At 47.3% G+C, this 25344-nt stretch overlaps 1 protein-coding gene across 11 annotated transcripts in view; it reads right to left on the reverse strand.

Annotated features, from left to right (window-relative positions):
• Positions 1–6742: 6742 nt before the first annotated feature.
• The window catches only part of Catsperg2 (cation channel sperm associated auxiliary subunit gamma 2), a 29833-nt gene continuing 11231 nt past the window's right edge, over positions 6743–25344 (reverse strand). For 4 of the 11 annotated variants that reach the window (XM_006540417.3, XM_006540416.3, XM_006540412.2 and 1 more), the window contains 21 exons: positions 24367–24504; positions 22492–22551; positions 22253–22360; positions 21354–21404; positions 21115–21244; positions 19949–20060; positions 19535–19693; positions 19333–19442; positions 15916–16129; positions 15109–15171; positions 14819–15017; positions 14597–14715; positions 14331–14411; positions 14194–14250; positions 10592–10748; positions 10340–10403; positions 10147–10242; positions 9831–9920; positions 7712–7804; positions 7508–7607; positions 6743–7401 (listed from right to left, as the gene is read on the reverse strand). In XM_006540417.3, the coding sequence (XP_006540480.1) occupies positions 7165–7401; positions 7508–7607; positions 7712–7804; positions 9831–9920; positions 10147–10242; positions 10340–10403; positions 10592–10748; positions 14194–14250; positions 14331–14411; positions 14597–14715; positions 14819–15017; positions 15109–15171; positions 15916–16129; positions 19333–19442; positions 19535–19693; positions 19949–20060; positions 21115–21244; positions 21354–21404; positions 22253–22360; positions 22492–22551; positions 24367–24504 (2438 nt within the window). In that variant the 3' untranslated portion in view covers positions 6743–7164. Of the gene's footprint in view, positions 7402–7507; positions 7608–7711; positions 7805–9830; positions 9921–10115; positions 10243–10339; positions 10404–10591; positions 10749–14193; positions 14251–14330; positions 14412–14596; positions 14716–14818; positions 15018–15108; positions 15172–15915; positions 16130–19332; positions 19443–19534; positions 19694–19948; positions 20061–21114; positions 21245–21353; positions 21405–22252; positions 22361–22491; positions 22552–24366; positions 24505–25344 lie in introns of those variants that run through there. The other 7 variants (XM_011250737.2, NM_029714.4, XM_006540413.3 and 4 more) reach the window with 7 other exon arrangements.

Raw genomic sequence — 25344 nt, forward strand, 5'->3', positions numbered from 1 at the left:
TGACTCTGTTCCCTTTCTCTCTTATCCTTGGCTAGCCCTTCTCTCACCATGGCCATTGAATCTTTAACTAACCCGGGAATGGTCTCCAGTATGTTATATCTGATGTTTCACACCCCCGGGTAGTACAGAAAAAGTGGTTGACCCTCCCACACATTAATGGGCCTGCTGCTGGCTTCTCTCATCTCGGGGGTACACATATATGGGGGTTTCTCCCAGGACACTCCTCAACTTCAGGTGTCCGCACCCTAAGCCCCACCCTCCAAGGCCACTTCTAGGACATGGTTTACATTAGAAAGTCCCTCATTCCACCACATTCAGGTAACATCTCCTGCTGTGTCTCTAGGGTGGGCATATAACAGGAGTCAAAGCCCACCGCTAACTTACAGAGATCAAAGACAAGGTCCAGCCAACAGGTAAAAGGGAGGTGTTCCTCTGTAGTGGACCAAGCTACAGCCCCAGTGGCTGAGAGTACTTGGAAAGTCACTTTGGAAAGGTTGTGGGAGGTGCTGAGGCTCAGCACCAGAAAGAAGATACACCATAGCCATCTCATGGTTTCTCTGGCCTTGCAGAAGGGTGGGTGATCTTGAGCTTGAGGGGACTGCTTGGGTGTCTGGCTGCTATCCAGTTTGCATCAGGCACAGATACTGGTCTGACGTGAGTTACATGAACCCAGGCAATTACTCCATCTACTTTAACGGAGGTCAGGGCGATCAACACCACCAGGAATGATGGCCCTCTCTACTTAGCTTCCAAGTTTTCAGCACGATGCCTCTTAACATATACCCAATCTCCAACTTGGTACTAGTGTGGGACCTCTGGAGTACCTGCATTATACAGGGCACTAAGTTTAGGCCACAATTCCTGGTGACAGATCTGGAAAGCTTGCAATCAAGCCGTAAGACCCTTGTCAGGCTGAAAAGTGACTCAGGGGGAGGGGGTCAAGAGCTGGGATCAAGGGAGTGGAGGTCCCATACAGGATCACAAAAGGGGTCAGGTTAAAATGGTAGGGGATGTTTCAGGCTTAGAACAGGGCCATGGGGAAGGAGCACCACCCAGTCATGTCTAGTCTCCAAGGACAATTTAGTTAAGGTCTCTTTTAGGGTTCTGTTCATTCTCTCTACCTGCCCTGAGCTTTGGAGACAATATGCACAATGGAGCTTCCAATTAATCCCCAATATCTCTACTAATCCTTGACTTACCTTAGAGACAAAAACAGGACCATTGTCTGATCCAATTGCCTTAGGCACTCCCAACCTCAGAAAATTTCCTCTAATATCTTCTTGGTAAATGTTTCCTGCTTGGTGGGGAAAGCCTCAACCCATCCAGAGAAAGTATCCACAAACACTAGGCAGTGTTTGTAGCCATAATTTCCTGGCTTAACTTCAGCAAAATCAGCCTTCCAATATACTCCATTCTTCCCTAGGTCTTTTGCCCTGTTTACTTTTGACCACATAAGCATTCACTTGCTGGCATACCTTACTTACATGGTTCTACTATCTCTCTGGCCCAAAACCTGAGATATATTATATATACTTTAGATCTCTTAACTGCTTGGGCAAGCTTTTATCCCCTAAATGAGTCCATCTGTGCATTTGGCCAAATAAGTCTTTTGCTTGCTTTCTGGGTTGTATAGTTTTTCCTTCTTGTGTGTGCCATTACCCTTCCTTTTCTAGGTAATAGTTGGTAGGGTGGCTAGCAATCTGAGTCCTTTCTTCTTTCATTCATTCATATATATATATATATATATATATATATATATATATATATATATATATATATATATATATATTAGGTTTTTTCGAGACAGGGTTTCTCTGTATAGCCCTAGCTGTCCTGGAACTCACTTTGTAGACCAGGCTGGCCTCCAACTCAGAAATCCACCTGGCCTCCAACTCAGAAATCCACCTGCCTCTGCCTCCCCAGTGCTGGGATTGAAGGTGTGCGCCACCACGCCCTGCTTGTTTCATATATTTTAAGTGAGGCCATCCCTTAGTTCAGTCCCATTCCCCAGCTGGTTTCTCTTGCAGGACCATGGGCAGGATAGGCTCCTGAATAGACACTTCTTGAGCCACTTAATCTACCTGGTTATTGCCCTGGGCCACTGAGTCTCTTCCCTTCTGATGTCCTGGGCAATGAATAATACTCGCTGTTGCTGGCTTCATCAGGGCATCCAAGAGAGCCAAGATTTCCTGCTTGTTTTTTATTTCTTTTCCCTCTGATGTGAGCACTCCTCTCTCTTGGTATGTAGCCTCATGGACATGGGCTGTGGCAAAGGCATACCTGTTATCCATGTAGATGTTAATTTTCTTGTCTGCCCCAGTTCCAAGGCTTTGGTGAAGACAATTAGCTCCGCTTTCTGCACGTATACGCCGAGGGGGTAGATGTTCTGCCCAGATGATATTTGTGCCATCTACCACAGCATCTACCACTCATCTCTTACCTTCATGAAGAAAACTGCTCAAGTCTATAAATCAGGTAGCCTTGGCTCCCCGCAGGGTTCATTTGGAAAAGTCTTTCCATTTAAAGGCAAAGTATTCTTGACTTTGGAGTGTCAGGGGCAGACAGAAGAAAGCATCTTTCAAGTCTAAGACCATGTACCAAATTCTGGAAGGTGGCAAAAAACTCAACAGAGTGTAGTCGTTAGGCACAGTAGGGTGGATGTCAGCCACTCAGAGGTTTACCTCTCATAAGCCCTGGACTGGGCAGTAATCGTTAGTGCCTGGCTTCTTAACTGGCAGGAGCAGTGTGTTTCAGGCCGAACGGCACTTATGCAACCCCAAGGTGGAGGAGCCTGGAGATGTTTAGCTTAATTCCTTCTCATGTCTCTTGAGACATAGGGTATTGTCTGAAAGACACTGGGGTAACCTGAGTCTTGAGTTCTACCACCATGGGGGAATGACAATATTTTGCCCATCCCTGCCACTTCTGCCCAGGTTGACGGGAATGTTTCCAACCACCAAGTCAAGTTCTGATTCTGAGTAAAGGTGGGTTCAAATAATTTATACTCATCATCTAGTCTAATAGTCAGAAAGTGTATGGACTCTCCTTTTGGGCCAGTTAGTTGCAGCCCATTGGGCAGGAAGTATATCTGGGCCCCCATCTTGAAGAGTAAGTCTACCACCAACAGAGAGAAGGGACAGTCTGGGATGGCCACAAATAAATGGTATACCTGGACCATCCCTAGGTTCATTCTTCTTTGGGTAGTCCATGAATACATTTTGGTGCCAGTGTCTCCTTGGACCCAAGACTTTTCTTTTCTTGGAAATGGAGTCATTGGCTTGGAGGAGGACTGAGTGTTGAGCCCCTGTGTCCACCAAGAATTGACTGGGTTTCCCCTCCACTCTCAGAGTTACCCTGGGTTCAGAGAGGGGGGTCTGAACCCCATCTCCCCTAATCACTGTCTTCACCCAGGGCTAACACCTTTGCCATTTGGGGGCACATTTCCCAAGGCTTGGGGTTTCCCGCCCCCAGGTTCCATTTGTTGGGCACTCTCAGGCCCAGTGGCCCCACTCCTCACAATATGTACACTGGTACTTTTCATGGGGTTTTCTGTCTCTCTTTGGTTGGAGTCTCTCTTCTCTGATTTTCCTAACTACTGTAGCCAAGATTTCCTGTAAATTCCTTTCCTGTCACCTTTCTTTTTTCATCTCCCTTTCTCTTTCTCTGTTCCTTCTCGTCCTCTGTCTCTATTATGGTAGACTTTCTCAGCAACCTACACTAAATTTCTCAGCGACTTATCCTGTAGTCCCTTTAGCCTATGAAGCTTTTTCCTGATATTTCTACTAGCCTGGTCTATAAAAGCCATAGTCACAGTAGTTTTGTGCTCCTTACTGCTGGGATCATAGGTGTATATTGACAGAATGCCTTCATGAGTTGCTCTAAAAAGGCTGCAGGTGATTCATCTGGTTCCTGATTAACCTCACATGCCTTGGTCAAATTTGTGGGTCATTGTGTGACCTTGAGACCTGCCAATGGAACCTGGTGGTAGACCTTCAGGTGCACCTTATCTTCTGCTATATTAAAGTCCCAATCAGGTCTCATCAAGGGAAATCCACTGTTGACAACAGCCTGGTCCATCAATGGTGCCCCATGTCTGAGGGGACATTCTTTCTGGCTTCCTGCATTATCCTTTCTTGCACTTCAGTCAAAAAAGCACTCTCATGAATTGTTGGATATCATCCCAGATGGACTGATGAGTAAATAAAAGTCTCAAAAAAGGGATTAATCAGTCCCTAGGAATTATCTGAGGGGGGGGCAGCAAGGTAAGCTGGACAAGGGCTGAAGGGAGATCCTTGAGGAGGGGCTGTGAGAACCAGGTCTGTGGTAAGAGGGTAAAGGGGTGGAGGATTTATCAGTAGCAGTTCCACTGTGAAAAGGTCCTATAGGATGTTCTTCTTTACAAACTTGTTGGTCTCTATGGGGTTCCTCTCCTTCATGGCCAGGACCTGTGAGAGTCTCAGAGACAAAATGGCTTTTATCCAAGGTGTGTGTGTGTGTGGGGGGGTCCCTTCACTTGATCTTTCTGGGTAACTATATAGGGCACTTGGTCTGGGTGCCTGAGGGATCCTGGCCTACAGAATCTTTCCCCTACTGCTTTGTTCATCTGTAAGTCAAAGGTCCCTATAGGTGGCCACCTGTAGAATCCAAAATAAATTCAAGACCACCCAACCCTTTCCCCCTTTTTTAGGGACTTTTCAAACTGTAGAGCTTTAGCGGTCAGAATGACCATGACTTTTGCGTTTTGGTTCAGATGGTACCTAGATTATTATACCACCCTTACGACTAAGTTTAGAGATCCTAAATAATGACCAGACCAAGTCTACAGCTGCCAGAACAAGATGAGCTGTTCTCAGAAAAATAACCATAACAAAAATAACAGTTCTCAGACACACACACACACAAAAAACCCTACCCCACCTCACACTAAATTCCGAGGAAGACCACAAACTGCCCTGACCTTGGCAGAATTTCCCATGACGTTAATAGCTGACACATAAGTTCAAAACCACAAGGGCAGGCAGAGTGAGGGACTAGGCCAAAGGGTTACTTAGTCACCCTATACAAACCAACCAATGCCTGAAAGGGTTACTTGTTACACCAATTAAAATAAGCCAGCTAGCCCTGTTGCCTAAATCTGCCCCTTACAAGGTATAAAAAGTGTGTTCTTTCTTTGTTTTGGATCTCTCCTTTTACCTGCATGCCGAGGGGGATCCCCAATGCATTGGAACAACAACAAAACCAACCAACCAACCAAACAAACGAACAAACAAACAAACCTCTTGCAGTTTTCATCGATGTCAATCTTTGTAATCTTTGTGAGTGAGGGTCTTTTAGCAGACTCAAACATTTGGTGCATTGGCCTTGAAGATCCTTCTCAAGAAGACCCAGACACAGTGCATCAGAGGTCTGCTCAAGCAAGGTAAAGTGGGATCCATGTCTGTTTCTGTCTGTCATCTGTCTGTCTGTCTGTCTGTCTGTCTGTCTGTCTTGTTCACTTGTGTGTCCTCTACTAGACTGCCTTCTGATTCTGTTTTGCTTTTAGTTTGTCTGTCTGTGTTTGTCATTTGCGAGGCTGGTTAGGTCCCAGGAGGGGATGACTGGTCTCAGGTTGCGAGGCTGTTTTGGTCTCAGGAGGGGATTGACATATCTCAGGTTCTGGAGAATTCTCGTGAGAGAGACCCATCTGAGGGTAAGGGGTGGATGATCTGTCAGTAGCAGACCCACTGTGGAAGGATCCTGGAGGATGTTCTTCTTTATAGACTCATTGTTCTCTACAGTATTCTTCTCCTTCATGGTCAGGACCTGTGAGAGTCTCAGAGACAAAATGGCTTTTATCCAAAAGAGGGCTCCTCCACTAGATCCTTCTGGGTAACTATATAGGGCACTTGGTCTACGTGTCTGGGGGATCCTGGCCTAAAGACTCTTCCTTCTACTGCTTTGATTACCTGCAAGTCGAAGGTCCATACAGGTGTCCACCCTATTCCAAAAGGCGGCCATTCAGAGGATCAGAGAGTAACTAACTCATGCATCTTTACTACCAGTGGTTAACTACCATGTGAACTACCATGAGGTAGATTCAGTCTGTCCCATGTCCAAAAATAACAACAGCCCAAGTCCAAGAACACAGAGAAAGACAGTCAACACACAGACAGTTCACCCCTGCCACAGGCACAGAAACCAGGTTATAGCAAAACTCAGTCGGCTCCTGCCGATACTGTGTCTTGCCATTTTGACTGCGGTAGGACTCGAACATGCAACCTTTGAATAAAGAGAATCAATACACAGACAGTTAGTTGCCCCTTGCAACGGGTACAGAAACCAGGTTATAGCAAGACTCAGTTGGCTCCTCCCAATACTGTGTCTTGCCTTTTCCAAAAGGAGCCAAGTCCTCACGTCTCCCTCAGGGGTGGTGGGTGGGGGCCTGAAGCATTCTCCAGACTCCCCCATGGTCACAGCATTAAGGCACATCTGCTTGTTGCAATTGATTGCACCAGACCAGAGGTTTTCCAGCCAACACCTTGCTTGCAAGCCAAAAGAGAGACAAACACTGACAAGGAGGTGCCTGTTGCCATTGCTGAGCTCAGTGTTCTTCCCTCCCATCAGTATAGTTGATGGTGCGGGGGTACAGGGGTGTCTCCTCAAATCTTGGATGAGCCCCCAAATGTAAGACCCCCGCCCCTCAACACTCTGTCAGAGGTACTTACAATTGAGATGCTCCCTGAGTGAGACACCAAGACACAGATTGATGCAAAAGCAAAAGGTTTATTTTCCAGCATGTCAGGGTCAACCTTCAATTAGTTCCTCAAGGCCAGTGTTGAGGTCAGAGGACAGCTTCACAGAGTCGGCTCTCTCTTTAGATCTCATGAGGCCTGGGGATCAAACCCAGGTTGTCAGGCTTGAGAGCTCCTTTATCTGCTGTGCCATCTTGAAAATAAAAGATTCTGACATTCTGACAGTTAACTACAGCTGTGCTGGTACAAACCAAGCGGACGTGAGCCTTTCTGAGGACTCGGGACTGATTCTGAAAGGAGGCTTTATTAGGGTCTGAATGAGACATGAACATTCTAGCAAACCAGAAAGTCCTGGGGAGGTGGCAGGCTGCATTCCCATGAGGAGAGGCCTAAGGGTTCATGAGGAAGAGTACAGACCAGGGACTCAGGCCACCTATGCTGTCTTAGCTTGAACATTGTCCTCTTTCGAACCAGCTCTGGAGGGACCCTCAAAACTGTGAGACTGGAGGCTGAAGCCCGCAGTAGAGGAGGCATATGTATAATAGGACTCTGACGCCATGATGTTGTTAATCCTCCAGCGTAATGAGACCCAGGCCTTCACTATGTGAGGCCACACGAGGCAGAACAGGATGTAGAAGACAACCAGGGCTATAAAGAAGCTGGTAGACACCTGCAAGCCCAGTACAACAGTCACAAGGGGTCGGGGTTGGGGTTGGGGTATAGTAGTAGGTGAACCCCCTGCCCACCCAGTAAGGAAGCCTTTGGCTGCCACTCACCATAACAATGAAGGAGGTCCGCTTGCTGCTGAGCGGTAGCCCATGGATGTGCACTATAAAGGTGAGCTTGTAGTCACAGTATGTGCTATTGTCTACACCTCTGGTGAGGGAATGGAGTCCAGGATTGAGTTAAATGTCAAGGGACAATCTCAGCACACTGCATCCCCACCCTCAACACACACCTAGGCTATATGCCTGGCTTACCTATTGCTCACTAACAACTTGAAGAAGAACTCAGGTGGGTAGATGCTTTGGGGGATGATGTCATAACAAGGGGAGTTCTCCAAGCACAGCCACCTACAAGTCCAAAAGTTGACAGGTGTAGCACCTACAGTCCAGAGGAAACACTAATTTCTCCAATCTGCCTGCTGCTTGGTGACTATGGTGCTTCAGACTGAACTTGGGGCCTCATGAGAGTTAGGCAAGCATTCTACTGCTGGGCCAAGACTCAACTCATTGCAGTACTGCAGGCAAGCACCCTCCAACAGAGCCACACTTCCAGTCTCTAATCTCTGCCTTCAACAGCCTACTCCATTCACTCAGAGTAAGACTGTCTGAGCACCAGTCATCAAAACAGACTAGCTGCTCAGTTACTGCCTGCTGCCTCCACCTGCCAACTGAACCAGATGTTGGATGGTGGACCTCCTGTGTGCCACTTTCATCCCACAAGTACAGTCTGGACACCAGCTAAGTACAGACTCACATCTTTTCTCACTAATTCCCTCTTGACCATTGTTCAATAAATCCAGATTGAACATGGTCTTGGGTGCAGGTAGTTAATTTGTCCATTTTGAAGTAGAAGTTTCTGGCTATATCATATGATGCTGAAGCATTTGAGAACCCTTATTAAAAGTAGGTTAAAAAAAATCTAAGCCTTGGGCTGCCAAGATGGCTCAGCGGCTAAGAGCACTGACTGCTCTTCTGAAGGTCTTGAGTTCAATTTCCAGCAACCACATGGTGGCTCACAACCACATGTAACTGATCTGATGCCCTCTTCTGGTGTGTCTGAAGACAGCTACAGTGTATTCATGTACATACAATAAATAAAATCTTAAATTAAAACATCTAAGCCGGGCCAGACGTGGCGGTGCACGCCTTTAATCCCAGCACTTGTGAGGCAGAGGCAGGTGGATTTCTGAGTTCAAGGCCAGCCTGGTCTACAAAATGAGTTCCAGGACAGCCAGGGCTACACAGAGAAAACCTGTCTTGAAAAACCAAAAAAAAAAAAAAAAAATCTAAACCTAGAATGGAGAGATAGCTCAGCAGTAAGTAACACTGACTGCTTTTCCAGAGGTCCTGAATTCAATTTCCCAGCAAACACATGGTGGCTCACAACCATCTATAATGGGGAACCGATCCCCCCACCTCTGGTGTGTCTGAAGACAGTGACAGTGTACCAACATACATGAAATAAATCCTAAAAAAAGAAAAAAGAAAGAAAGAAAACAAAATCTAAACCTACACATTTGCTGCCTTATGTTTTTCTTTCATTGAGTTAGGAAAATGGTTTTCAAGCCCCTGCATACTAATTAGGTCCTCTATAGTTTCTTCATTTGTTAACATCTCCACTTAGCTGTCAATGAACTCTGACCAGGCGTTAACTTGTTCCTTCTTCATTTTTAAAATGTTATTTTGTGTCTATTCAAATTGTGCTATAGAGAGACAGGTCCTCCAGGAGACAGGGACAGGCTCTGAGAGGCCAGGACCAAAATGTGAGGAGGTAGATATGCAGGCAGAGGGCCAGGGAAGGTTGTGGAGGTTCAGGCAAAGGCTCAGGGTGGGAAAGGCATGTGAGAGTTCAGAGGGATTGACTGCCCATCTTGGGGAAAACAGGGCATGGCTAAGCCCTCCTGAAGGAAGGAGCATGTGATCTAAGGCTGCAAGGCAGAGTAAAAGGCCCTGAACTTCCAGGAGAGCCTCTCTCTACGAAGGAGAGCCCTCCTTTGGAAACACTAATACGGTTAAGGTGACTATCTGGGAAGCCTCTTAGAGACAAGCACAATGGGCCAGAAGGATGAGGTGGGGAAAAGCTTGTGCGAAGGGCGGATCTATAGTCCCCACATTTCAGAAGTAGGACAATCATAATTTTGAGAATAGGCAGGGCCATATAGTGAGACTCTGTGTAGAATAAAAATACCAGGGTCGGGGAGCAGGGGATGTAGTTCAGTGGGTAGAAGGCTTGCCTGGCATACACCAAGCCCTGGGTTGGAAACTCAGACCCCCATAAACCTGTGTGGGAGACTCTGAGGAACAGGGTCATCCTCAACTACACAGTGAATTCAAGGCTAGCCTGGAGGGTGGAGCTCTCAGGACTTGCACTCACTCGACTCCAGGGCTCTCATGGGACATTATGTAGAACTTTTTGTCCTCGGTGGTCCTTTCGACCTTTGTTTTCCAGATGAGGCTATTCGTTCTATGCAGGCCCATATAAAGTCAAAGTGGGTTGAGAGCAGAAATAGTTCTCAGCACCTAAGGGTGGGGACCTAGTGGGTGGGGCAGGATTGTGGAACCCTAGGCATTACTGTTTGAGGCACCTTGAGTGTAGTTTGCAGAAAGAGTCCCCTGCATAACTGGAAGTGGGAGGGGTGACCCTACAGACCAGACCCACCAACTGTGGACTGGGGTCCCCAAGGGATTACGTGTCCAGCGGGCTGTTGTAACGGAAGATTTCTTCCTCCGTGTAGTCTCTGATGGTGTTCAGTGTGCGACCACCACCCACCACCTTCAGCACATAACTAAAGAATGCAGAGGTAAATATGGATCAAGTAGAGTCTTGAACATCTCCCTCTCCCACTGCCAAGTATCCCAAACCAGCAACCAGTCTCTCCTCACCTGCCCAAGAAACTGCCAGAGTCGCCAGTCACCAAGTCTTGGACTAAGAAGAAGGGCTGGAATACTGTGGGTTGGGAAGGAGAGCAGGGGAGGAAGACATTAGCTTTGTCCAAAGAGGAACAGAAGAAGAGTGGAGGGGGACTCCAGGTTAGAGCAAAAAGTGCTGGTGCTGTTGTGGGAGGGGACAAGTGAGGGAGGGCAAAATGGCCAGGACAGGAGGGCACTAAATCTGAGAGAAGGGATGGAACACACAGTCGCGAAAGAGGAAGCATGGCATCTCGGCGTCTTTAATCACACAGTCGAAATAGTGCTTGTTTATCTCCTCGGAATGCATAATCGTGTAGGAGACATCAAAGGCCAAGCGCTTGCCAGGCGGACAGCCGATGAATATTGGTACCACTTTGAAACCCTGGGTGAGAAAAAGACCCCCTGCTGGCAGGTGTCCAGATTGCTTTGAAGGAGCATCAAGAAAACCACCCCTCTAAAAACACACAGTAGCACCCCCCACCCCCACTGGCATGGTTGGTTGGCCACACTGCAGTCTATTTCCAAATTCTTACCACCTGCCTGCTTTTCCTTTCCAGTGCTAAGCTTGGAGCCAGGGCCGCCTCCAAGTACTAACTAAGCAAGCACACTACCCCTGAGCTACATTTCCAGCCCTTGTTTGACTTTGTCTCTTTGCTTTTGTTTTGTTGTGGTGGTGGTGGTGGTTGTTTAAATGTATGAGTGCTCTGTCTGTATGTACTCCTGCATGCCAGAAGAGGGCAACAGATCTCTTCATAGATGGTTGTGAGCCACCATTGTAGGTGCTGGGAATTGAACTCAGGACCTCTGTATCAGCAGCCATCGCTCCAGCCTTGTTGTTTGGTTGTTATTGTTGCTGTTGTTTTTAATAAGCATTTTCTTAACTTTTAAATTTTCATACAATATATACTTTGGTCATATTCGCTTTCCTTCCTTCCTTTAACTCCTCCCAGACCCAATCACACTTTCCTGCTCCCTCAACTTCAAGTTCTCTGCAGCTGCTGGAGGCAGAGTCTCCTTGTGAAGCCCTGGTTGGTCTGGAAATTGCTACCTAGACCAACCTGGTCTCCAAGTCACAGAAATCACCCTGCTTCTGCCTCCCAAGAGCTGGACAGATTAAAGGAGTTACATTACCAGGCCCTGTTTCCTTGGTTTATGAGATAGACTCCTCTGTGGCCCAGGCTGACCTTGAATATCATCTACCTCCCTACAAGTTAGAGGTATGTCCCATAATGCCCAATTAAGACAGTATTTCTCTTAAATGTTCAGGCATTGGGTAATGTTCTAAGAGCTTAACATATTTTCTTTTCTTTGTTTTTTTTTTTTTTTTTTTTTTAAAGACAGGGTTTCTCTATGTATCTCTGGCTCTCCTGGAACGCTCTGTAACCCAGGCTGGCCTCGAACTCATAGATATCCTCCTGGTACTGGGATTAAAGTTGTTTTCCACCACTGCCTGGTACATTTTCTTAATCAAACCTGTGTGAATTGTAGGAGCCCTGTATGGTACAGATCATTAGTATGCCCCATTTTGCTGAGCACTGAGATGAGAGACATGTAGCATCACCCTAGGCAATGTCCTCCACAGTAGAGATGTGGAGCCACATGCAATGGCAAGTACCTGATATTCTAGCACTGAGGAGGGTAAGGCCGGAGGATCTGGCATTTGAGACCAAATCCCAGTGTTTTATATATAGCAAGATCCTGTGTCAAACAACAGCAACCAAAACAGATGACAAAGGTGAGGGACAACCAGCTGTGATGGCTCATGCTAGGATCCCAGCATTTGGGAAAACAATGCAGGCCTGAAGCTGAGAGTTTAAGGTCAGACTGCACTATGTAGTAAGTTCAGGCTAGCCTGGGCTACAGACTGAGGCCCTGTCCAGGGGATAGGCAGTAGGCTTGGTATGGGAGCTCACACTGGTAATCTCAGCCTTTGGAGGCTGAGGCAAGGGAGGTCAGGGAATTCAAGGTCATCCTTAGCTACAAAGCAGGCCTTGGCTATTTGAGACCCTGTCTGAAAGTACAAATGAACAACTAGGCACAGAAAGGCCAAACTGGAGCCGAAACAGGTAGGATTCATATACTGCTGGCAAGCAATAGCAAAGCCACTGGTACCTGCACATCCGTGGCTTCAGCTCCTACCCACATCTCAGAGGTCTGACTTTGGACTGTAATCACTAGAAGGAACATACGATAGCCAAAGAAAATAGAGCCCAGAAAGAGTATCATAGGTCAGGGACATCCCATTACATTGTCCCCCATTACATTGTCTTCAGGATGAAGAATCTCTCTAGGTCCATCTGGGTCTAAGTCATGACATCCAGAGACTGTGTGTGCCCTGAGCTTGGTGGCTGCTGAGTAAGCATCTTCCATGCCAGGCCTGCCTTAGTCACATCACCCATCAGTCAGTACTCACTAGGAGACCCCAGGCATCTAAGATTTGGCCTATACTGATCAACTCATCTTAGTTGATGGACTTCCATTTCTCCCAGATGTTCAGGTGAAAAATTTTGGGTTCTAGACTGTGAATGTGCTTGACCCTATAGATCACAGGCCTATAATGCACAGTGAGGTGCGAAGGGTGTAGCTGAGCCTCTCTGCCTGCTCAGTGTTGGGATGTAGGCACGCCTTCATTATGCCTGCTTAGCTTCCTGTCTTTAGCCTTCCAAATCCATCCAGAAGGCTGGCACATGGCTCATCCTACAGTAATGAGTAGCATTTCACCTCTAGCAACTCAAAAAGGGATCCAGCTAAGGAGGCTGAATCACTGCACGTTTGAAGCCAGTCTGCAGAGCCGAGGGAGAGCCTGTCTAAGAAAGGAAGAGAAAGAAAGACCACACCTAAAACCTATCTATTTTCTCCTCTAAACTTCCTCCTTTAGCTTTCTAGAGCTCTCTCTCTCTCTCTCTCTCTCTCTCTCTCTCTCTCTCTCTCTTTCTCTCTTACTTTGCCCAGCATACACCCAGATGTGAGCAGCCCAATCTCTCCTCTTTCCTCTTTACTCATCCTGACTCAATTAAGCTTGTGTCTTGTTACTTCAGCCTAACACATGCCGTCTAATGAGTCTGTGCATATTACAAAGGTCTTGTACTTCCTGGGTCATTCTAGATCAGGAAAGAGGGGCCCAGAGGTGAGTTTGCTAGTGAGTGGACAGGGCAGTTACAGAGAACAAAGACTCTAGGCCCTCCACCACTTCTGAGCTCTCTGGGTTAGTCTGCATTGCTCTGGGCCTCAATGACTAACTTTATGCTGGGAGGGGAGGATAGTACCTGTGTAAGCAAGAGGAGAGCAACAAAGGCAAAGGAGAGAATAAAGAACATTAGAGTCAGAAAATGTAGAACACTGTGTGTGGTGGTGGTGGTGGTGGGGCGGTTCTCTCAGTGGTAGAGTGCTTGCTCGCTTAGCACCTTCAAAGGCTGAGTTCAATCTCTAGCACTGGAAATTTCAAATAAATAAATATATAAAAACATAAACAGATACATAGATGAATAAAATTGGTCTGTAGCAGTGTGTAATTGCAATTGGAGAGGCCCTGGGGTTTGATCCCCAGCACACACATGACAGATCACAAGCATTTGTAACTTTAATTCCATGGCATCAAAAGGCCTCTTATGTCCTGGTTTCTTAAGGCACCAGGCATACAAGTGCTGAATACACACACACACACACACACACACACACACACACACACACGTAAAATATTCAGACACGTACATTTAAAATCTGAATGGATTTATGGTGATCCCAGGACAGCAACAGGAACCAGCCCTCAGGGGACTTGAGCCAACCCTCCATCCCCAGTACCAGACCCAGTACCCAAACTCCAGTACTTGAATAATTCCCCCAAGGTACGTGCGCTGGATGCAATTCCCAGGAGCGCCCAAGACCTGTGAGGAGGAATCAGTGATTGGAGATCCCAAGGGCCAGTGTCCTATCTCTTCATCCCTCCCAAAAACTTGGACCACACCTTGAGCATCATAGAAGTCTTCTTGATGTTACGTCCAATCATGCCCTGTTCAGAGCATCTCTTTTTATCTATGACTTTAATCTGAGGAAGAGAGAAAGGAGAGACTGAAATAAAGGAATATCCAAATCTGTCCTAATCCAGAGATACTCAAAGGCTGGATAACTGGGACTCAGAGTGGGGTAAGAAGATCTGTGGATTTCCACTTACTGTGCAGAGGACCAGAGGGACAGCAGCCAAGACCCTGTACCTCTCTCTGGCGTCCTCACCTTGTTGATCACTGCGTTGCGATTAAGAAGGACATCCTGAGTCACAGTTACTGAAAGGCACTCAGGATCCGCTATTGTCACAGCAATTGCCAGCTTCTTATCCACATTAATAGTGGGTCCTGCAGGGTTGGGGTGTGGGGCTTGATGCCTGATACCTACATCCCACCCCCCAGAGTACTCAGGCCTCGCCCCTAGGTTGCTAAGTAGGCCCCAACCATAGACCTTGGCTATCAGAGCTTGTGAAGGTGTCCTGATGTGACAATAAGACCACAGTGATGGTAAACCAGTTGCCCTTGTCTAGGAAGAAAAGATCGGGTATTCCATAGTCACCCGACATGTTGTAGAGCTTTTGGTAGGCGTTCATGTTGATGTATATGCCTTCTGCCGCCAGCCGGTTGCTGAACAGGTAAAAGAAGTAATCCTGGATGCACAGGATGGTCAGCTAGTGGGCGCCTGCCAGGAGGAACGTACCTCAGTTCTGTCCTCCACCAACTCCCAACATGTCCACCTACCTTGTCCTTTGTTTTGTGTTGCCACCAGCGCCAGGTGGGATCGTGCACTGGGTCTGCATAGGGCTGTTGGAACCGTCAGACACCATGAGGTGACATGAAGAAGAAGGCAGACAATTTTAGGATTGCAGTTAGCTCATAGACCGAAGTAGGAGATAATCACCCAGCCCGCCCCAAAACTCAGCTTTGTGGACCTGGGTGGGGAGTGCCAGCTTGTGGAGGCCAGAGGAAGACCTCACTTGTGTTTCCAAAGAAGCCGCTCAGGGAGTTCACACCAAACCCTGGCCTGACCTGAGCATTCTGACTGGTGAGTCTCACACTTCTGCCTGTCTCTGCGTCCCCAGTGCTGGGATTCCAAGCCCAGCCCTCACAATCAGCTTTTTCTGTGGGTGCTGTGATTCATACTCAGCTGGTCATGTTTTGTGTATCAAGTAGGGCCTCAAATTCAAGAGTTTTGTCTGTCTGCCTCTGGGATAAAAGCATGCACTGTTATACAAGGCTGTTTGTTTGTTTGTTTGTTTGTTTTTTCTGGACCAGTCAAGTTCTCACGAAGCCCAGTCTAGTCCTGAATGTTCACCTCCCAAGTGTTCAGGTTACAGGCATGAACCAGAATGTGTAATCTAAACATGCCTTCCTAGTTTTCAATCCAAGGGCCTCATGCCTAAGAACCAGTTCAAATCTGTCCTGCCTCCTGTCCCTGGACTTTCACCTTCCTTATGTCTTTGAACTTCAGGTTCTGCTCTGGCTTAATTAACCCCTCAAACTCACCCCTACAGAACAGTTCCCTCCTCAGTGCTTCCAGGTGCCCACCTTATCATACTTGGAGTGCAGCCACAGCAGGTAATAGACGAGGCCTTGATAGACAGCGAGTGTGTTATTGTTGTGGAAGCCCAAGGATTCAGAGACCAGAGGTGGCAGAGCAACATAGCTCTCTGTGCGTGATGCATGATGTTTTTTGGGCACATCAATTAAATGAATCTCCTTGAAAGGGCACGTGTGGGTGAAGGAGATCGCCTGGTAGTTCCTGGGCAGCCGGGGGCAACAACATGGAAGGGGAGATAAGCTGACAGTTCTTTAGGAGCATCCCCAGTCTGCATTTCCCACTTCTGAGCTGCTGACTCCCCAAATGAACCTGGCCTATATCAAACTCAGTTCAGTGCCCTCGTTCTCAGCAGCCTCTAGACACACTCAGTTGGCTGTCCCTCAGGCCAGAGCCCACTCCCTTCCACCATCAGTCACCATATGCTCTCTAATTGACCCCTTCTCCCTCCATCCCAATTGGTTGATAACTTGATTCTACCCACACAAGCTGCCTTCCTGGTGGCACAACCTGCAGATACCCAAAAGCTTTCCCCTCCCTCCATACAGTCTCACTATATAGTCCTGACTGGCTCACATATTTGAATTCCAAATTCTTCAGCCTTAACCTCACAAGTGCTGAAACCACAGAGCTGGGCCATTTCTGAAGTCTGTCGATTACAAGTAAGGCTCCCACGTCTCACAACCCTCAGTCTTTCTCCTTGCCTTGTGTTACAGTTTGTATATGCTTAGCCCAGGGAGTGGCACTATTAGAAGGTGTGGCCCTGTTGGAGTAGGTGTAGTCTTGTTGGAGTGGACATTTCACTGTGGGGGAGAGCTTTAAAACCCTCATCCTTGCTGCCTGGAAGTTGGTACCAGAGACATCACTATTGCTGTGGTAGTCCTGAGCGTGCTTTTGTTTGGAATGTGGATTCTGGACTTTGGATTTGGAAAGCAGTAGAATGCCTTAAGTGGAGTTTAGTGGGCCATCCTAGTAGGAATATGCAAGACTTTGTTGCTGAGGGTGATTTGTTGTGGAGGCCGGGCTCTACAGGTTTCAGAGGAGAAGAATTTTAATATGTGGCCAAGAGACTGTTTTTGTCACATTTTGATGAAGAATATGGCTGCTTTTACCCTTGTCTGAAGAGTCTACCTAAGCTAAGGTAAAGAGATTTACATTAATTGCATTGATAAAGGAAGTCTCAGAAACACCCATCACAGACTTTGTTCTCTGTTTAAGTTTCATGAAGACCAATCTGAACAAGCATAGCAAGCTTAGGAAAAATATAAAATATATGGAGGGGAAGCAGGAAGTAGAATGGAGCTGAGTCCTATGTTCTAGAGGATAACAGATTAAGAGAGGAGCATTTTGGGGCAAGATCCTACCCAGCTAAACTTAGATCCAGGCATGGGGGTACACACCTTTAATCCCTGGAGAAAAAGCCTAACAGATATCTGAGTTCAAGGCCAGCCCAGGACTGAGCAAGTTCTAGGTGGGCAAGAGCTCAAGTCCAGTGTGGTCCACCCCTTTAATCTCAGCCGTGAGAAAGTTGAATGGGGGGTGAGGAGGGGGAACAAGCAGCAGAACTCAGCAGTTTAGGCCATTTGGCTCTGGACTTAGACTCAGGAATAGAAGGGACTACTGGGACAATTGATTCTGGTTAACTGGAGCTAAGATATTAGCCTTTGCCCCTTGTGGTGGCACAGGCAGGTAGGATTTGCTGGAGGAGGCAGAGACAGAAGGATCACAAGTTTGAGGCCAGCCTGGGCTACACATTAAAAAAAAAGAAGAAGAAGAGACCAGCATCACTGAGGTGCAATGTTCTGGGAAGTGTTTTCTGAGAACACAAAGAAGCTGTGTTCCAGAGAGAGAGCCAAGGTTGTATCTCATGCTGCGACTGGACTTGGTAATGTGTAAGAATCTCCCAGGTGGTACGTGTTTTGAAGGCATGAAGGCAACATGAAGAACAGCTGGAGCTTGGCCCTGTGAGAGGCCATGGATGGCCATTGGTGAAGGTGTATCCCCAGTTGCAGTTGACAGCCCAGGACTGAAGGGGTCACGCAAAGGAGTTGAGGCTTGTCGCCATGAAGACAGTCTCTGAGAGGCTATTAGTGAAGCCTAGTTGCAGTGGAAGAACCCAGCATATTAGAAATGTGAGTATCATGGGATGGTCACCAAGAATAGCAGTGGCAATGGAGTGGATCAATCTGAGCTAAGGCTGCTACAGAGGGCAAAGCCAGAGAAGTGAGGCCAGCCTTTTGGAGGAGCCCAGAAGAACATGTGTGGATCCCAGACATTGGAAAGAGAACCTGTAACATTGAACTTGCCTTTCAGACCACAACATGTTGTGATGCCAGAGCTGTGGGCTTTCTGCTGAGGAAAGCTGTTAACAGGGAGTGGAACCAGTCCAGGACAAAGAAGGTTGTTGCAGCCAACAAAGATGAAAATGGAATTGAAGATCTGAAGACCACACTGACATCAGACACAGAGATGCAGAGTTTGGAGATTGCCCACCTGGCTTCCTGCCTTGATTTAGGAATTACAGTTAAGTATCGGATGAATGTCAGAAAAGACTTTGGACTTTTAACATTGTTGAGACTGCTATAGACTATGGGGACTTTTGAAGTCTTGTGCATTATGCTTTGTTTAGGTGTGGCCCTCATAGGCTCTTATGTTTGAACACGGCTATAGGGGCCAGGGAGTGGAATGTGATGGTTTGTACATTCTTGGCCCAGGGAGTGGCACTATTAGAGGGCAGGGCCCTGTTGGAGTAGGTGTGTCACTGTGGGTGTGGGATGTAAGACCCTCATCCTAGATTCCTGGAAGCCAGGATTCTGCTAACAGCTTTCAGATGCTGTAGAACTCTCAGCTCCTCCTGCACCATGCCTGCCTGGATGCTGCCATGTTCCCAGTTTGATGATAATGGACTGAACCTCTGAACATGTAAGCCAGCCGCTATTAAATGTCGTTTTAAGAGTTGCCTCGCGGGCTGGAGAGATGGCTCAGCGGTTAAGAGCACTGACTTCCGAAGGTCCCGAGTTCAAATCCCAACATCCACATGGTGGCTAACAACAATCCATAATGAGATCTGATGCCCTCTTCTGGGGTGTCTGAAGACAGCTACAGTGTACTTACATATAATAATAATAAAAAAAAAAAGAGTTGCCTCGGGTCATGGTGTTTGCTCACAGCAGTAAAATCCTAAACAATACACCCTTTAACACCCTTCCACTTCCTCCTCACCCTCAGGTAATAGCTTAGCTCCTCCCTGATGCCCCAAGCCCTTCAGCTGCACCGCACTCTTCCTCTGATCTGTGTTCCATGTTTTGCACCCATCCATGCCCACCACCAGGTTATCCTTAGGGTGGCTCTGGGTCCCACCCCTGGGTGGGACCTCTGAGACAGCTTCATGGGCCCAATCTTCTCACCCTTGGTTCACCACTGTGAAGGGTTTGGGCAGGTTGTACTCCATCAGTGTTCCCACAGGCAGGAGCCTCTTGACCAAACGTTCTTTTCCAACGTCAAAAAGATAGACCAGCTGGGGCCAGAAGCAGGCATGTAAGGGTGTGGAAACCTCCTTGTAGCTCCCAACCTGCTCCCCATTTCCACCCTTCCAAACCCTCCTGGCACCTGGAAAAGCTTCCCATCCTCAAAGAAGAGGGAGACCAAGGACTCATCTTCTGAATGGAAGGAAGACTTTTGCATCTTCTGCAGGTTATGGTAGGTTTCCCAGCCTTGGGAAGGGACCACCTGGTATACATCATAGCCACCCTCCAGAAAGTACCAGATCTGTGGATCCAGCAGCATATATATGAGTCTTCAGGAACAAGGGAAGCCTTCCTACTCTCCCACTCCACTGTGTCCTTCCAAGGATGTGTACTCTTTGGAAAAGTCCCCCATCCCCTCTGAGTTCCAGGACCCTGTTAGAGGTAGCGCCTTCTACTGACCTTTATTTTGGGGTCCCTGAAGGGTGTTCACCCTGACAGGGCAGGAAGATTTGGAGATGAACAAGGAGGGCTGAGGGAGAAAGACAGGGTATCTCACCTCTTCATTTTCTGTGACAACAGCCATTTGTCCTTTGAAAGAGTTGACCATGTATTTGATGGTGGACTCCTTGGGAAAGTCTGCCAGAAAAATGAATTCTTCCCTATTGTAGCTGCAGGGGCAGAGAGAGTAGGCTCTGAGCATGGGCACATCTGGTGTTCTGAACACCTGTTTTTCCCATCGCATCCATAATACAGCAAGTAATCAGATTGCTTGTTCTCTGGCATTGTCAACACTAGCAAAGTGACCCTGTGACTGTGGCTCTAGCTTCCACTGTGCAAGAGAGTGTCCTTGTGCTCTTGGACCTCTATCTCCCCATCTCTGCTTTTTGGGGGACCCCAGGACTCAGCTTTCTGGCCTAGGACAGTAAAAGTACTACCTTGCCTAGAAATGGGGCTCTAGTGGCAAACCCTTGAGCCCTGGATCCAGTCATGCATGAAGCTAGACCTTCATCTTTCCATGCAACAGTCATGCACAGTAGATTCTTTCTGCTTAAGTGATTTTTGAGTTGGGTTCCTTTCTTTTAACCAAGTGCATCATGAAAAAGCAGATGCCAACTGTCCATGAACAGGGCCTCTGGGTTCCTGAAGAATAAGAGGGTAGATCCCAGAAAACACTTTCTATTGCTCACATGTCCCGTCCAGAAAAGTTTCATTTTACAAAAGGGCTCCCAGAGCTGGAGTGGGAAGATTCTGTTCAGAGTCCTCATCTAGAGTCCACTAGTGAGGGTCCAGGGGCAGGGCTTACCAGCCGAGGACTTTCCTAACCTAAGCAAGACCTTGAGCTCCACTCTAGTGCCTGGATTAACTCCAGCTCCAGGGTTTCCTACATCCTCTTCTGGCTTCCACAGACACCTGCACTCCTATGTGTGTACCACCACCACCACTAACACACACACACACACACACACACACACACACACAATTTAATAAAATAAAACTGGGAGCTATGGCATAGGCCTTTAGTTTCAGCATTAGGGAGGCAGAGCCAGACAGAACTTTGAGTTTGAGGCCAGCCTGCTCTACAGAGTGAGTTCTGGGACAACCAGGGCTACATAGGTGAGACATGTCTCAAAAACAGATTAAAATTATTTATGTAAACAAATATGTGTGTGTTTGCAGGCACATCTGTGTGCCTGGATCCCTGGGAAGATGGCTTACACCTACCTTTGCAGGATGAAGTTGCCCCAGATGTACAACATGTTGTTCAATGTGTTGAAGAACAAGCCCTTGGGTGTCATAGGAGTGTTGGTGTATGTCACTGTATCAAGGAGCACCAAGAAGTCTAGTTCCTTAGCTGACCACAACAGAGGAGATGAGGAGGCAGGGGAGAGGAGAAGAGTGCTCACCTGGTCTCTTCCTGATCACTGTCCACCCTGGAAATCACCCTTGCCCTTTGGTCCTACCTTCCGGTATAAACTCTGGTATTTTGTAGAGGATATTCAGAGTCTTGAACTCTAGAGATAAGAAAACAGCACCCAGAAACCTGAAGAACTCTCTTGAAACCCTAATCTCACAATATCTGTAAGCAAAGTCAGAGTTACTATTCTCCAAGCTTTATATGTGACTCTGCTGTCAACTGAGCAAGGTGACTATTTAATCCCAGCACTCGGAACTGGGGCATGTGAATCTTTTGAGCGTTGGAAGACAGCTTGGTCTACAAGGGGAGTTCTGGGCGAGCAAGGGCTACACAATACAACCTTGTCTCAAAACACAAAAACAAACAAACAAACAAACAAACAAAACAATTCCCACCCACCATAAAGGACCTAGTGATTTTCCATTTAACATAGAATATTTTCCTTAACTTATTATATATACTCTATGTCATTATGTATGTGTATGCGTGCATTCACATGCGCATTCTTCAGCAACAGAGGACAGCTTTTGGGAGTCTTCCTCTTTCTATCATGTGGGTCTTGAGAATTGAGCTTAGGTTATCACTTTTGGTGGCAAGTGCCTGTACCCACTGAGCCACCTTGCTGACATAGAATATCAAACTGCAAATATGTGTATATACACACTGGGTGTCCACTTGGGGATTCCTCCTCTATTGTCATTTTTGAGACAGTTTTTATCTCAAAGGAACATAAAACTGAATCTCCTTGTGGACTACAGGGCCCTCCCTGATGTAGTTCTGTTCGGTCTGCAGGCTTCCACCTTGTCCTCTTCTCTCTGTCCTAGACACACTGGCTTCACCAGCCCACTGCACACCTTATCTAAGAGTGGCATGTGTGGGGTGGGCCTATGGTGACAGTCCTCACCCCTGCATGTTCCCTCCTGACCTCCAGGCAACCTGATTTACCTGTATTAAAGTTGACTAGGTAAAATTGCCCAGAGTCAATTTTCACTAACAACAGCAGGTTCCTCTCATCAGCGATGTATGTAGCCCAGTCGATGCTGCAGTTTTTACCTGTTGGGGGAGAGAAAAATCCACAGCAGTCTAGAATCCAGCTATCCCCATAACCTTTCACACCATTTCTCAAAGGCCTACCACCCTCCTATTCCAGATCCCACACACACACAAAAAAAAAAAATGAGTACCTGGTAATTTTTCACATACTGACCAGCCATCTGGCACCATCTCGAAGGACACGAGGCCATCTGTGGATCAAGTCAGATGCCACGCTCAGGCCCTTTCTAGTCCACCAGCACCTGTAGGGCATGCTACCCAACCAGAACTCCATCGGGGTCCTCCACACCTTGAACCTCTTAGTCCAGGGGTTCTAGGGTTCAGGCTGACTCCCGGCATTCTCATCTTTACACTTGACCTACACTTAACCTAATGTCTCAAAAACATTTTTAGATATGGAGGTGTGACCAATACAGGCCAGTCAGAGTGCATCCTGTGGCTGGGTGTTAGAAGTGATGTAGTGAGGTGTGGTGGTGCACAATGGGTGACCTAGCATTTACTGGTAGATTCCATACAGACTGTCTAATGCTTAGCCACACTCTGGCCCTGCGTTTGTCTTTTTTAGTTCAAGATGGCTTCCAGCTCTTGGTCCTTCGGCTTTAGAGTTCCAAGGGTTATGCCTACCCTCTCTGCACTTATTATGTATACTCTATGTCAACATGTATGTGTATGTGTGCATTCACATGCACATTCTTCAGCAACAGAGGACAGCTTTTGGGAGTCTTCCTCTTTCTACCATGTGGAAATTATTTGATCTCTATATTATAACCCCCCCACCAAATACTACAGTACTGTCATCTGGTCCCATTTTACAGATGGGAAAGTGTGTGTAACTCCTGTTACTTGGTGAAAGCCACAGATCTAGGGTTCCATGGAGCAGGCAGGTGGCAGTGGGAGTACCTGTGTTACATATGGTTGTCAATATGTGATTTGTTTACAGGGACTCATCAACTATTCTTTTTCGTTTGTTTTTCCAGACAGGGTTTCTCTATAGAGCCCTGGCTGTCCTGGAACTCACTCTGTCCACCAGGCTGGCCTCTAAATCAGAGATGGGTCTGTCCCTGCCTTCTGAGTGCTGAGATTAAAGGTGTGCAACAACACTGCCCAGCTTATCAGCTATGCTTTCTCTTTTTTAAAAAACCCAGACAAACAAACACACACACTCACACACACACAATCTTTTCAGCTGAGTCTAGCAGATCCTGGCAGGAAACTGAGTATCTTGGTGGGATCCCTGACTATCAGTGCAGGCCTTTAATTCCAGAGGCAGAGGCTGGGAGAGCATTATAGATTTGAAGCTAGCTTACTCAACATAGTGAGTTCCAAGAGAGTAAGTTACATGCTAAGATCCTGTCTCAAAAACAACCAAGTAAATGATGTGGCATGAGAACATGGAATGAGGAAGGCCGTGCCTGCCTCTGTTGTATGACCTCTTGACTACCAAGAAATGTGGTAGTCCTGACTAATACTGCATGTGAGCACACAAATAGCATTGTTATGATCCCCTTTGTGTGTGTGTGTGTTTGCATGCCTATATGTATATGTACTACCTGAGTGCTTGGTGTTGGAGGAGGCCAATGGAGACCATCAGATCCCCTGGAATGTGATTAGGAACTGAGGAGCAGCCAGTGCCCTCAGCCTCTGAGCCATCTCTCTGGTCCTTCCCCTATTTTTTTTTTTTTTTTTTTTGAGAGAAGGCCTCACTATGTAACCCTAGCTATCCTGGAATTCCCTACATAGACCAGGATGGCCCCAAATCCCTACATGCTGTGCACATATGTGTGGGTTAGAGGGGCACCCTGTGGGATTTGGCTCTTTTCTTTCTTCATGTGGGTCCCAGGGACTGAATTCAAGTCCTCAGGCTTAGCAGCAAGCATACCCATTTCCATACATACAGAACAACTTTGAGCCTGCCACCTCTCCTGAGGACACATGGCAAGGAATAGGAGCCCTAGGTGAGAATGTAGAAAATTCTTTCCTGAGTATTCAGAAGACATGGCTTTTACCTGTGATGGTCCCGATGTGAATATAACCCTCATTCTTGCCAGTGGTGAGGGCTAGGACGTACTCAGAACCATTGCCACTGGCATACACCGGGCACAGTCTCTTAATGCACTCGCTAGGCAGGACACGAACCCATCTGCCTGGGGGGCAAACATGGGGACTCAAAACCAGGTTGGTCAAAATGGGGCCTGAACCCCAAACCTTTCCTTCTGGGTCTTACAGACCCTGCTACCTGTCCTCTTAGCCTGGAGCAACATGTCTTTGTAGAGCTGGGGAGACTCCAGAGCAACACCTGTCACTTTTGTAACAACACCCCACCCCCATTCCATCCTCTACTCTTGAATTCTAACGTGCTATGACTGGCTTTGGTTTTATGAGACAGGGCTTTAACACTGTATCTCTGGCTGGCCTCTAACTCCATATATAACCCAGGCTGCTCTCAAATAGGCCAGCTTCCAGCTGCTGCATTCCTCAATGCTGCAGTGTGGTATCTGGTATGTGTGGGGCAGTGGGCTGGGCAGAGACAGCCTGGTCTCCAATCAAGCAATATCTAGAACCCCAGGGTCCTGATGGATGGTGATTTCCACCAACATGAGACGGAAGGTGTTCGATCATGTCTCCTGGACTCCTGGACCCTGTTGAAGTTACCACTCCCACAGCCCCCACAGGAGAGATGTGTGACTAGCAGTCAAGCAGACAATGTCCCAAGCTCCGGGCATTCTGGCTAGACACTACCCCCACAGTTACCTGACCATAACCAGGTATGATCCTCTCCATAGTTACTTGGCAAAAGCAAGATGGTCCGGCCTATAAAAGGATCCGCTTGGCCCCCCCTCGTACTCTTAAACTCACCTTTCTTACTCTCTAGCCCTCCTTCTCTCTCTCCTTCCCCCCTCTCACCACATGGCCATGGCTGGCCTCTCTCCCTCTTTTTACCTTCTCTCTTTCTCCCTGCCATTCTACAATAAAGCTCTAAAACC

Source organism: Mus musculus, chromosome 7 (genome assembly GCF_000001635.26).
Source record: "Mus musculus strain C57BL/6J chromosome 7, GRCm38.p6 C57BL/6J".
Taxonomy (NCBI): Eukaryota; Metazoa; Chordata; class Mammalia; order Rodentia; family Muridae; genus Mus; species Mus musculus.